Source organism: Ascidiella aspersa, chromosome 5, assembly GCF_963924565.1.
Source record: "Ascidiella aspersa chromosome 5, kaAscAspe10.2, whole genome shotgun sequence".
Taxonomy (NCBI): domain Eukaryota; kingdom Metazoa; phylum Chordata; class Ascidiacea; order Phlebobranchia; family Ascidiidae; genus Ascidiella; species Ascidiella aspersa.
This window is the reverse complement of record NC_139451.1, coordinates 31382121-31395704: the sequence shown is the minus strand read 5'-3', so window position 1 is coordinate 31395704 and position 13584 is coordinate 31382121. Positions and strand designations below refer to the sequence as shown.

The 13584-nt window shown below is 33.5% G+C and overlaps 1 protein-coding gene across 1 annotated transcript; it reads right to left on the bottom strand.

The window, feature by feature from the left end:
* Nucleotides 1-3196: 3196 nt before the first annotated feature.
* LOC146146339 (kelch-like protein 7) lies at nt 3197-12727 on the bottom strand. Its single transcript, XM_083390724.1, has 10 exons — nt 12665-12727; nt 11805-11955; nt 11371-11588; nt 9763-9909; nt 9252-9354; nt 8632-8723; nt 6115-6295; nt 5197-5334; nt 3603-3767; nt 3197-3207 (listed from the first exon to the last, which is right to left on the bottom strand). The coding sequence occupies exons 1-10, from the start codon at nt 12725-12727 to the stop codon at nt 3197-3199; spliced, it is 1269 nt and encodes a 422-aa protein (XP_083246850.1).
* Between the last annotated feature and the right edge of the window lie 857 nt (nt 12728-13584).

The window sequence follows — 13584 nt, the reverse complement described above, 5'->3', positions numbered from 1 at the left end:
CTTATTTGGGTTAAAAATAGAATAATTTTCTTTGATTTCGTTGGTTAGTTCATTTTGATATCCTGAATAAAATCATATCTATCTGTATATTTAAATTGTCAGAAAAAATAATTTAGCATAAGCAAAAAACACGTAAATAGCGCAGTACAAAAATCACATTTACAAAACTGTCAACTTCAGAAAGTGCCATAGGACGTAAAAAATAAACGAAAAATACGAAAAAACAAAAAATGAGATCCGCGCAAAGAAAAAAACGCTAGGTTTTTTTGCGATAACATAAAAAAATTAGACAAAAATATAAACTTTTGGGCATGACCTCTGAAAGAGAATATATTGTACGCTGTTTCGGTAATATTTTTTCGACCAGAACGCCGTTCTTCACCGTTCTTCCGGCTTTGTTTCACGTTTGGTGGTTCGGGATAAGTAAAAAGTGAGGAGCAACTCACTTCGGTTTGATAACTGTTTATATATTGACAAGCATAAAATCAAGCTTACTTGCCGCGATAACATAGTCTGAATTAACTTTTAATTTCATCGTCAGAAACAAACACATCCCAAAATTAGGTGAATAAATCATAAGCTGAAAAGATAGAAAACTAGCAAGATAAGAGTGGTGTTGGTATTCACTTCCATCAGGTAAGGCTTTTTACGACTGCCAAAATACCAATATATTAATATTGGCAACAGCTTGGTTTTGTGAAGCAAATGAGCACTTGACAGTGGACGCTAAAGAACTTTGTGGAATTGGATAAACAAAATAAAAGGCTCTGCGCCATTTAAACTGCAACAATACAAGCGAAGCTATAACACTTATCAGTGTGGAAACAAACGGTCCACTTGTTTTCTTGCAGGTCGCAAATTTCCACCGATTCCTCGCCTTTACTGTGACAACAAGATGTACAACAACGATATAAACATTTTGTAAAACAAAAAGTAGTTATTTAGAGATTGGTAACCTATGGTAAGCCCCATGGTATAAGCATTGATGTTAGAAACAATCGGTTAAATACGTCAAAAAAACACTTTTTGTCAAATTTCAGTGGGGACCCCCTGGAATTGTTAGGTTGCGTCTAAAAACCCCACAAACCAAATCTGAGCACGTTTGGTTCAGTATTGACCGTGCTACGTCAATTTGAAAATTCAGAAAATTAATTTCTAAAATTAAAAAAAAAAATTATTCTCCCCCTAAAAAAAAGTAGTCATGGTACAAATGTCACATTTCAACAACATTTATTAGGCTGTTTTGCACGAAAAATGGCTTAAAAATTTAAAATAAAGTAGATGCAGCACACATGACACCGAATGCAATTACGTCTGCGTCTAAGGCGAAAAGCAACTTTACTCGCTAAATATGAAGCCATCGTTTTGTTATCTTATCAAGAAAATATATAAAATGATGGAAACGCAACAATAAAAACCATTACAGTGTACCGATTTTATTAATATTTGTAATTTTTATTCATGGTGGTTGGGTTATTTTCCTTCAGAATGCTCACCCGCAAATAACATGTAGCTTTCCTTGCAACACACAAGTTGCATGATAGCCCCGTCTAACGTTGGTTGGCCGAACTCGAGTCCACGAGTTGCTTCTGGGGTCGTATCGTTCTACTGTAGTTAAGTATTTTCCTGGTTAAAAAGCACAATTGGTGAAGTATTAGACGAACTTTATTATGTTTAATTTTACCACTTGCGGGCGATAACTTGCAACTAACGACTAAACAGATGACACTTCGTGCACAAATTAAAAAACACTACTGTTGACAACATTGGTCTTAAACCGCTTTTTGGTTGTTAAACTAGGGAATGTATTTTTTGTTAAAAAAAAACAATTTTTATCTCTTGACCTGACGGCTTGGACTTGTAATTTTTATTTGTTTTTGTTTGGCTTATTATTTTTTTAAACGTATAAATAGGAGGACTAGTCAATTGGGGTATTTAAAAAAATGTGTTGGTACCGTGACAGTTAAAAATTAGTTTATATTCCCGTTCCCCATACTGCATGTATTGTAAGTATACAAAGTAGGAATGTCTGATAATTTAGGATCGGAGCCGATACCCAATGTGAATAATAGTATCGGCACTCGTCCGATAATAGAACGGTATCGGTGCCGATCCGATACCAAACTAATATTGTAGTTTCAGCAACAATTTGTGATTTAACGCAGCCATTTCTACCTTAAACAATAAAACATAATATACACGTCAACACCATGAGGTAACTGAACTTCTTTACTTTAAGGCGAATTTTGTAAAATAATCGCAAAAAAAACTTGGAAAACTTCATCTATTTGAATGCTTGAGCACAGTAATGACGTTAAACATTCTAATATTGTCATCGCTATTAGTATAGACTAAACCAGAGGTTCCCAACATAGGCGGTACCGCCTCCTTGTGGGCGTTGGTGAGTTACAAGGGGGAGGGGTGGGTCTTTGTCTTATTTTGGGGACGCTGAACTCACATAAGGGGGCGTTACATCAAAGTACTTTTCGCAAAATTTTATAAAAAGTTTACATAAAAAACAAACAGAACTGTAGGTAACATTTAAGCTTAATAGTTGAACGCTAACTCTCATCCCAACCCAAATATAGTTAGCAATATAAACGGACGGACAAAATGTGGTAGGATGGCAACTTTCGTACTGCGAAATTGTAGTAGTTTTCCGCAAAGTGGTAACTTCTGGCGTAACAATTGGCTTTCTCATGTAAAGTTGTTGGTTGTTGGAATATACGTACGTGAGAAAAATTTTCGCGCTTCGCGCGATTCATCTCCTACGTCCGGTTTGTTTACGGTTTAATGCTGTCCTTTGACCTATATTAGCGCTTCTTAATCTTTTATGTTGAGCTAACGACAAAACTGGATTTCATTAGGAAACAATATGTTTATTCGTCAGATATTTTAATTGTAGAATCGCAAAGTAGTTTGCACAATTGTGTTTAAACCTCAACGCATTTATTGTTGTATGTAAATTATATATTCTGTTACCTACATGCCTCAGTTTTTTAATAGGTACCTACGTCATTAATTAAGTTCAATTTATACACATGCTGATGATGTAATTCCTATAGTTAATGTATTTTAAACAACCTAAAATATGACTGCAGCTCATCGAAATGAAAGTGCAGACAATATGATGCTACCATTAATAATAGTTTACTGTACAGCAAGATTAGGGGGGCGATATGAAATATTATGGAGCTCAAGGGGGCACTAGTGTAAAAAAGGTTGGGAAACACTGCACTAAACAGTGTTGCTAGGTGGGCACTTGTTACGCAATATTAAGTTCTTCCTTACCACTTTTTGTTAGTTGGGAAACGTTCAGGATTACCGTGAGTAAACAGCCGCCATTACGTGGTGGCCCACGCTTAACTTGGTAAATTTTATATCTCGTTTTCATTACATTCTAATAACTTCGTGTAGTCATCTCTATTTCAGGTAAACCGTAATTTAAACAAAAACTTTCTTTTCTTCTGTTTTACAATATTTTATCGAAGTTTTGGACTCAAATCAATGAAAAATAGTTACTTTTGCGCTTGCTTATTGCCTAAGTAAAATTTCTACGAACCTATTAAATGTTTGATCAAGAATGTAAACAATACAATTACCATTGGAACCACCAGTTGCGTAAATGTTTCCTTGAAACGCAGCAACTGATAAACTATATCTAGCTTCATTCATATGTTGAATTGCTGACCACCGATTATCCGAGAACTTCTCACATGAGTTGAGGTATGATGAGCCGTTCCATCCACCAATAACAAAAAGCGAACCTGAAAAACCAACAAATAAAAAAAGGTTCAAAATGCTCTAATGTCGTAAAGTACCAAACAGCTTCACATCGATTTTAAGTAGCCACGACAGGCAAAAAAGTGCAATTTGGGATGGTTAAAAAATAACGTTGACAAATGTTCTAAATCATCCTATACGAAGCCATAATCGTCTTATTTCCTGATGCGCGCAAATATTTTCCGTATTTTAGATATGGACATAACATCGAAAGCGGGTCTATTCTAAATGCTCGCCACTTTAACTTAGAAATAAACGATTAAGTTATCGTCATTTCTGGAAATATGTTTTTGCACGATTTTATTTGTGACTATTATAGGCTAGCGCCTGACTCTTCACAATGTTAATGTAGTGGCCGCAACCCAAAATTAGGTCGATGTTTGACTTAGTTTGGTCGCCGACTGCAGAACTTCACATTGTTAGACTGATTGAGATTAGTCCAGGGAAGATTTCTCATTTCTTCTTATTTTGAGCAAAATACAGTAGTAACACAAAGATATGGCTCATATTATTTTAATTCTAACTCATTTATGCTTTTATCTTATTCAATTTTGTCTACTTCAAGCTCACAAAATCTTCAGTAACTACAATTCGGTCGCCAAAGCTTTGTTTTTATACATACGCTTAGTATTTAGGTCGCAGCGAAAAAAATGGTTGAGAAACACTGAATAACGTTGTTTGCGCAAATCGATAACATTTGCATACTTTAGCCATTGTTTCGTCAGCAATACCTGCTAACTCAAAACTTTTACAAGATAAACGCACTGTTTGTTTTTGTGGACACCTAACAGGTATGGGTCCAATTGCCTTCACCATTTGTTTGCCAAACACATCTTGATAAATATCTTTGTATCGACTTATGTAACATCTTGTGTCGCTTAAACCGCGTGTACTGACCGCGTCACGTGTCATTTCACAACACTTTGCCAAATATATACGCAATTGTTTTCGCGTTGCCGCAGTCTACTTTACAGTGTTTTGTTAATTTGCACATTTGAGCACGAGTTTGACGATAAAAGCAGGTCAATGTTACGTTTTGAATTAACTTTGTAACGTCGTGTTTGAAAATCCCGTGATTGGCTCCGACCCCATAGTCCTGTATTCACCGAACTACGAAACTAACTTGGGCGGATATACAGCAACTCCACTCATTGGATGGAACTCCACATTTACAGTGTGATGCATTTTTAGTTTTAAACAAATTGGACTCCAGACAATATAGTCTCGATTTATCCGGCGGCCGCAAACCAGGTGCAATATCTCTAGTCCGTAGGCCTGGTGGCCCGCAAACATAACGCGAAAAAGTGTGGCCCGCGATGCTGTCAATCTTGGAACTGGCTTATACGATTGAAAGTTGGCAACACTGGCAAACAGCTGATAGCGATGCGAGGTAAAGTCAACTTTCATCCTTACCTTCAAATTCGACCATTGCGTGGTGACTTCTCGGTTGCATCAAGTCAAGGCCCTTGCTCCAGGAATTGTTGTCGGGGTCGTAGATGATACAAGTTGATAGATGCCTGTTGTTATAACCACCGGTGACGTAGATCAAACCTGGGTTCAAAGTAAAAAGTTATATTATAGGAAGCTTCAAACAGAAAAATATAAACCTAACAACGAAAAGGGAAAAAAAACGGGTTATTTATATTATCCAAATATTGAACTCGATTAATTGTTAATACGACATACTTCGTCAAATACGATCAAAAGGATGACATTTTGAAACAGATTACATTTAAAATGCGCAAAAATGAGAACAAAAACACAATATGGCGAACTTTATTAAATTTTATTTGTATGATATAGAATTATAATAACTAATTCAATAAAGTAAAAAAAGAGAGAACCGAAAATTTGAAATATTGTCATGTTATGAAACTGACATATTTCAAAGAAAGTAAATAATATGCGACAACATTCACAGTGTAGGAATGTAAGATACGGAAATGCGTTTCTAAGATAAGTACTCGACCCGGCCGAGTAATGCACTGTGCCGAGTATTCGAGTTTAGAATTTTGCGAGATTGCCCGCCTCGGTTACCGAAAGGTGTTTTCCTATTTTATTACCTGAATATTTTTTACTGAGCACAAATCATTTAAATCGCAATCTGAACCATCATTGTCTTATTTGCTCGTTTGGACTACAAACGTGTGCTAATAAAATAACAAATATTATTTATATTTTCAAAACTTTGAGTTGCTTTTTAATACGGACGACACGCGTCAGACCAGTTTCGAGCAAAAGAGTCGAACGAACAAGTCCACAAACGTTTATGGGAATTTGCAATATTTTAGGCATGTTTATCATTTTAAATATGGGATAGTTGATTCTTACCATTTAAAACAGCACAAGCGGCATTGTATCGACCTTCTGGCATATCGGCCAAAACTGTCCAAGTTCGATCGATGAGGTCAAACATTTGGCAACTTTTATTGTTTTCACCATCTCCTCCAAAGATGAAAACCTTGTTCATAAACTTCTCCGCGGTCGCGCAATAAACTGGCAAGATCGGTTGCTGGAAATATACGAACATAAGTTGGGTAAAACGCCAAAAGTTAGATCATGCATTAAAACAAACACACAATCAGGAAATATCATGTATATCAAATTTTAAGAACTAAATCGCATGTAAAACACTGAATAATAAGCCAAATAACACAAACATTGTCAAAACAGGCTTTACGTCACTGAGTCGCATAGAAAAATACAACAGGGAAACAGGCTGACTAGTTTTAAATTTCCGATTCTACAATTTATCGTTGGATGCTCTTTTACTATGTTTCAATTGAAACCAAAACTAGAGATTAATAAAGTTCAATAAACATGTTCGCTCTTCCAGAGAAATCACAGCCTAAATAATGTTATCTGCATTTACACTAAAGTTTATAGTCAAGCGGGGTAAAAAAAACAATTTTAGCTAACTTGTCTGCCTAACTTTTGTTTTTCGCAACAGAAGTGTAATTATTCATTCTTATTAAGCTTATGGGTCTACCTTTCCAACAACATAAAGGATTTTTAATTTTATTATAAAATAAAAAAAATATTTTACAAAATCTGTTTTTTTTTTTACCCTGATGAAAGGGCAAAAAAAAGCAATGCCGGGGTAAAAAAAAACAAGTGAAAATTATGACCATTTATAATATTTTATAGAAGCAGGTTTGACTTTATTTGAAGTAAATAGACTAAAAATGCTCTTTCAAAACCACAACAACACACAAATTTCATGAATACCTTTAATGGAAAGAGAATTTAAGTATAAAAAAACATTTTTTATGACCCGAATTTGCACCTGTTTAAAATATTTTTAGCAACTAATTTATCCCTGGTAAATCATTTTTTCTACTAAGTTAAACTTATAGAGGTTTAACATCTCAGGGTAATTACTTTCCTACTGTTAAAGCAAATTTTGATCAATTAATCTGAAAAAAATAACCCTAGAAGTTTCTAGTTAATCTATTTTGCCTGTTTGAGCATAATAATACCTTCATGTGGTATTGATTTAGATCGCGATGCACTTTGTTGAAAATATTGGGTATCGGTATCAGAATAAAATTTCAAGTCCCTATTCGTTTCCGATTAATTTCTTTAAATTTTTCACTTTCTTTTGGCACTAATGTTACCTGGTATTCATTCATTTTGGTGTATAGCTTTAAATGTTCTGAATAAAAGTTTGGTTATTTTACCCAAAGTAAATGCTTGTTAGTTGTCTATCTTAGTGTTTTTAGCTTATGGTCTACAAATAAGCCTCATTATGTAGCTTTGGTATTGGTACATATTGGCTAGGCATATTTAGTCTACTTTTTAAAACTAAAAATTACAAAATAAAATTATGGGGTAAAAAAGAATTAAAATGGGGAAAACACTGTTTTTCTTCACCCCGTTTCCATAGAACCGATCGGGGTAAAAAAAATATATCTAAAAAACTAAAACAGCTAGGAAAGTAAGGTCTTTTTTGTTTAATAGATCAATGTTTTGTCACAACACAGAATAAAGGCCATTGCCACAAAGTTTGTTGTATAGGAATTACACAAAAGTTTCTACTGGCCTTACAAATCTTTTTAAGATACAAATTTAACTGTTGTTTAAACTAGCATAACTTTACTCAGAGAAAAAAATTAAAATGGTTGAGGGCTTATTGGTTAGGCCAAGAATGTATCTTTTACCTGAAAAAGAAATTAAAAAGAAATTATATATACTTTAGGTGTGATGACTTTAAAATTTTTTTTTACCCCAAGTGACTATGTATTTTTTTAACCCAACACGTTGTTTTTTCTGAAATTTCCACAAACTTTTGTTACCTGCAACATTATGAAGCTACCATGAATTAAGAAAGCCTTGTGAGAAGTTTGAAAGGTATACGACTTTACGTTATCACAATACAGGTTGCTTTACAGGGGCTTAATGCAATATACAACAATTAACGCAATATACAACAACACCCAAGTATTGCTACATCACGGTATGCTGTTTGGTGGCGCCCTTATGCTATAAATGACACCAAAATAGAAGCGCAGTTGAAAAATACTTAACATTTGTTTGTGCTGTCAGCGTAATCGGAGCGAAAAACGCGATTTGGCAAAAGTTGTATAGATTTTTACGGCTAATCATAATCATATGTTCACGATATGTGCAACTAGTTTAACAAATTCCCATTAAGTTTTGTTATCTGCAAATCGTTTTGTATCGGTCAAAATTTAATAAATCAATTATTAAGTGAAGTTTTTAAAAATATTTTTAGACTGCTCACTTGACTTTGGTTGTTTGTTGTTTTAGTGGAAAGTAACTTGTATTTTTTAATAATATACATGTTTACATATTTTACATACACAATAATTATACACTATTATTTACCGGCAATACTTCTTTTTGCTTAGTCACTACATCAATTAGAACACATTGTTTCTCTGAATTAAAACCTCCAACCATCAGAATCTTTGTTGATTCTGTTTGAGAGTAACACAATATAAATCGTAAGTTGAAAAAAGCACAAATTAGCAGACAGAGAGAGATTCGTAGCAGTAGGTTACACACATCTAAATTAAAGAATAAACAAAAACAATATTTATAGAATTTTTAATATATTTCTTTAGATTCGAAAAAAATATAATTAATTATTTTTACTTTATGAAGCCAATATAAGCAACAAAACAGCTTTTTAATTATATATATTCAAATATGGACAATTTTAGATATATTACTTTAAATGACTATATTTCAAATACATTACCGCTAAAATTGTGTCAATATTTTATTTCACAATTGATTAATTATTCGAGTAGCTTTCACATTTACCTTCTTTAATAGCGACTAAAAACGAAAAATTAATGAATCAGATCAACAAACCTAGAGCTATGAAAATTACATATGTGCAAATACTGGTATATGCTAAACATATATTGTTAGACATCAGATATACACTTAAATATATTTTGATATAAACTTAAAATAACTGCTGATTAACTAATAGTGACCTTGAGCTTGGGGTTGGTGACCTTGAAGTTTGGGTTTTAGAAGAAAATTTCTCATCGCGTCCATCACAGAATGACAACAAGCAAAATTCTCACGAACAAGAATCTTAAAAGCAAATAACAACATAGTTGTAAGTTAACAACTATCTTAACCAAAATAATTCAGCTTTAAAGATGTATGCTAGTTGATATGGCAAAATCAATGAATTACTTTTATTATAGACAAAAACTGGTGGTGGTGAATTAGTAGTCAGAACCAGATTAATAAAACATGATCAAATGTGGAATTTGTTTAGAGTAAAAAATGCCATATTTAATTTGTTTTTATTTTACCATTAGTTTAGCAAGGTAAAATAAATACACAACATAAAAGACACAAAAAACTACTGTATCGTATATTAATAAAAAAATTGAAATTTAAAAATGTAGAAAACAAATTGATATTTTAAAGTTACTGCAGCAGTAATTTTATGCAAACCTAGTGAGTTAAGGCAATTGAAATAACTAAACCAACCTCGTCAATAACAGTGGTCTGCAAGAATTCACCAGAAAGAGTTGAAAGGTCAAGTTGAGAGAAGAGGTTCACAAAATGTTGCCTACGACTGGAAAGTTTGAAGTGAACCCATTGAATGATTCCAGTGAAAACAGACACTCCTTGTTTCTAAATAATTAGAAAAAACATCAACTGTGACATTCAAGAACAGTATAATAATATTCAATGCTTTGTGTGCTTTAAGTGGTATAAAATTGGAATTGAGTGCAGGGTTATTATAATCATCAACAAGTAATAGGGATGTCTGATTGAAACTGAACAGATACTCAAACCATTTCAAAGCATTGGTATTTACCTCAGTACAAAGGTGTTATCAGTTTCAGTCCCAAAACTGGAATGGAACTATATGTAAGTAATGTGACATTGAAATACTTCAACCTGGGAAGTTTCCATCACAACTTTTTCACTAACTCTCCCCAAACTATAATTTATGAAAGATTATTGCAATATTTAATTTTTTTTTGAAAAAATCCAAAATGACTTTCCTATTTTTTTTATTCAAAATAAGGCTTGTTGGAGTTTGTAGTAGATTTGGATTTTTCAGCTTTTTTAGGTAAGTTTGGCTTTTTTATTTTTGTTCTCTGGAAATCCTGAAAATCATTTTGTCTGGGGTTATGCGTTATAAAATACAGCAACCCTATTCTAGCTAAACTGCAAACACAAAATGCTTTTGTTTGATCAAATAGATGGCAAAGAAGGCTGGGACAAAAACGTTTTAGCAAAAATATCGAGCCAAGTTTTTGTTTGTGTGATGCTTAGAGATGTTTGTTTCATAATCACGCGACTTTATAAATACTTAACCTTAGTTTATTGGAAACAGACTTGTTTCGCAAGCTTCCGTCGGGTTATAGCGTTGGCTTATGTTTGCTTTGTGGGATTAAGTGGGTAAATGTTTATCAGTTCGTTCGAGTCTGTTCAATCTAACTATGTGCTGCTCTCTAGGTTGCACCAACCCTGCATGATTCGCATGTATAAAGTGTTGCTTTATATATAAAAACAATATACAAGCAAATAAAACACCCTACAACAAAGTAAACATTTCTATTTAAAATTGAAACTTATTTTTAGGCATAAGATTGATTAACTATGTATGGGTTAGATTCGATGCACTGTGAGTAAACGGCAAACACAAAATTCCCCACAAAAAATTAAACAAATAAAACATTGCTCAGAAGGACATGGTTTCATTCCAATCAAGTTTATCAACAAACAACTAAAGCATCACACTTGTAGATCATTGAAAACTGGAGTAGCTTGATAAAAATTAATCAACTTCAATCACTAATACAATTATAAGAAAATAAAATAACAACAATAATCTCTTTTTTTTTGGAAAACAGAAATCAACTAAGGAAATGAAATATAAAGTTATAATATTTTGTATATTATTGCCAATTGATATTTTTAACTCAAGGGCACCTTTATAATTGATTATGTCACTAACACAAATATAAGATGTTACAGTGATGCTACGAAAAAAAAATTTCGTTTACAAACACATAAAGATTTCAAAAATTTGAACTAAAACTAGGGTAAGTTTTTAAAAATAAGATGTGATATTTAAGTTACCTTGGTACTTTGATGATTTATTATTGCAGACATAGAGTCAAAATCCAGTTGTTTAAAATCATCTTGTTGCACAATAGCTTCAAAGTTGCCATGTATCACTTGTTTTGCTCTTTCCTCTATTTCGGTGAGATTGTATCGCTGGGCATGAGCCAGGATTTCCAAGCAATTATCAACACCCACCATTTGCAAGATGTACTTGGCACATTTGGATTTAAGAACTATAAAAAACAAAAAGGTATTTAAAAATTTAAAATAAATAACTGAAATTCCCCATATTGGTATAAAACTTAAAAACAGAGACTATTGTTATTAATCATGCAGTTGGAATTGTTAAACAGGCATTGCATGCTGGAATTAAAAATATCCTGTGAATTTAATTGTTTTTTTAAGTAAAGAAATAATAATTTAAAAACGATTACTAAATATATAAATACATCCGATCTGTGTGTAGTCAGCATCCTCATGCAATTCCAATGCATTCTCCTTTGTAATCTGCACATCATTAGTGTAAATGCAATTCAAAAGTCTCTCCAGTTGTTCATCTGTCATTTTAATTTTGATCTCTGCAGCAAATTGTTCTTTCATCTGAACAGTAACATGTGATAACATAATGTGAATTCATATTATCTGGCTAACGTTATCATTTAATACACAGATTGCATGCAACATCAATGTTGGTGACCCATGGAGCATTATTATTGTAATGCGTAGCGTTCAGGAGTTTAATGAAATAAAAAAGTGATAACAAAAAGCAAGCATGTTTTAATTGTTTCTTTACGATTACATTTTTTCGAGTTTGACTATTGAATAAACCGGTTTTCGATCACTCATCAAATTCGGATCCAGGGGTTTGGCAAGACAGCCAGGCAACCTTTTGTTATGTTTTAGACCAGTGGTGTTAACCAGCTTTATGTAATTCTCCAGTGCCTTGCATAACAAAAATCGTGCATAATTTTCCTGTGTCATCTAAACTCGATTTCATTTGCACAAAAGCATAGCATCAGGATTCCTGAGCTTATGTGTATTAAGACGCTGCCTTTTGAAAAAAAATTAGTGAAGTCATCTTTGAACATTTATTGGCGATCAAACAAAAATCCATATAATGCATGCCTGGAGTCAAGTGCAGTGCTCTTTAATTTGTGCGCACGGTGCACCCTAGGATGCACAAAAATATGTATAGGGCGCACCAGGACGAAAAGGTATACAAAGGTGTATCACAAACTTTTAGTGTTATTTGCATAAAGTTTGAATGCTGTTTTATGATGTGCATAAGTGCTCACAAGCAGCCTGTCACCATAATCAAACCCTCAATGACAGTGGGTAAAACTTCGGCAGCTCCGCTCGGTTTAATTAACATGGTTGTATTAATATGCAAATGATGTTTCATATCGCTTTTTACCTTTTAAGGAAACAGGGTACATGAGTTCGTCACAACAAGTTTAAGGGTTCACCAAACCAAAAAAGGTTAAAGAACACTTTGTATGTGGTCCGCAAACTATATTTACAAAATATTATGCCCGTGATGCTTTCAATGTTGGACCACCCTGATTTAGTATATCAAATAACAATGATAATTTTTTTTATGTATTAATAGAAAAGTAAAATATGGAAAAAACATAGCAGGTAGCACAAGAATAAATCTGATTTTGCTGGTTGAAGTAATTATAATTATGGTAACAAATAAGAATCAAATTGGTAGGGATGTTCAAAGTAGAATATCCAATCCTTGGATTCGAATCCAGATGGGATTCGAATCCAATTCTGCCGTTCATTTCGGGTAATTGGAACCGATATAATTTAATGTTTTACCGCGGATTGTTGCGCCTAATTGTACAAACGCGTGTGGTAAGTTTGCCTGTCGCTGCGGCGACCAATTTATAGTGCTTGCTTTAAATGTAACCTGGTAGTGCAGTGTCAGCGTTTTTTCGGGTGACCAATTACCGTGTCTCGCGATAATGTTCGTCTAATAATTAAGTGTCAATCAAGCATTATTGGGCGAGCGCCTAACGTGTAATGTCTGGTGTGGAGTTCGCAATTGCCCTAAATGCGTTAAGTTGCAAAAGTAATATTACGTTGTAAAACGTGCTGGCCATCTACAAAATGCGCTATAGGGTTATTTAAAGTCAACTTTAGGCAAATATTCAGCGAGGTTATGCAGTTATGCACAACGTAATTGTCAAGAACTTGTTATGCCAATAGTAACTTTGTATTCTT

Bases quoted from the DNA above. Each gene is read 5' to 3' on its own strand.
- LOC146146339 (XM_083390724.1), bottom strand. From the start codon at position 12,727: ATGTTAATTAAACCGAGCGGAGCTGCCGAAGTTTTACCCACTGTCATT. The intron at 9,910-11,370 runs GTAACTTAAATA...CTAATTATTTAG, and splicing joins TAAATCATCAAAGTACCAAG to AAACAAGGAGTGTCTGTTTT. The intron at 6,296-8,631 runs GTAAATAATAGT...GTATATTTCCAG, and splicing joins AGCAAAAAGAAGTATTGCCG to CAACCGATCTTGCCAGTTTA.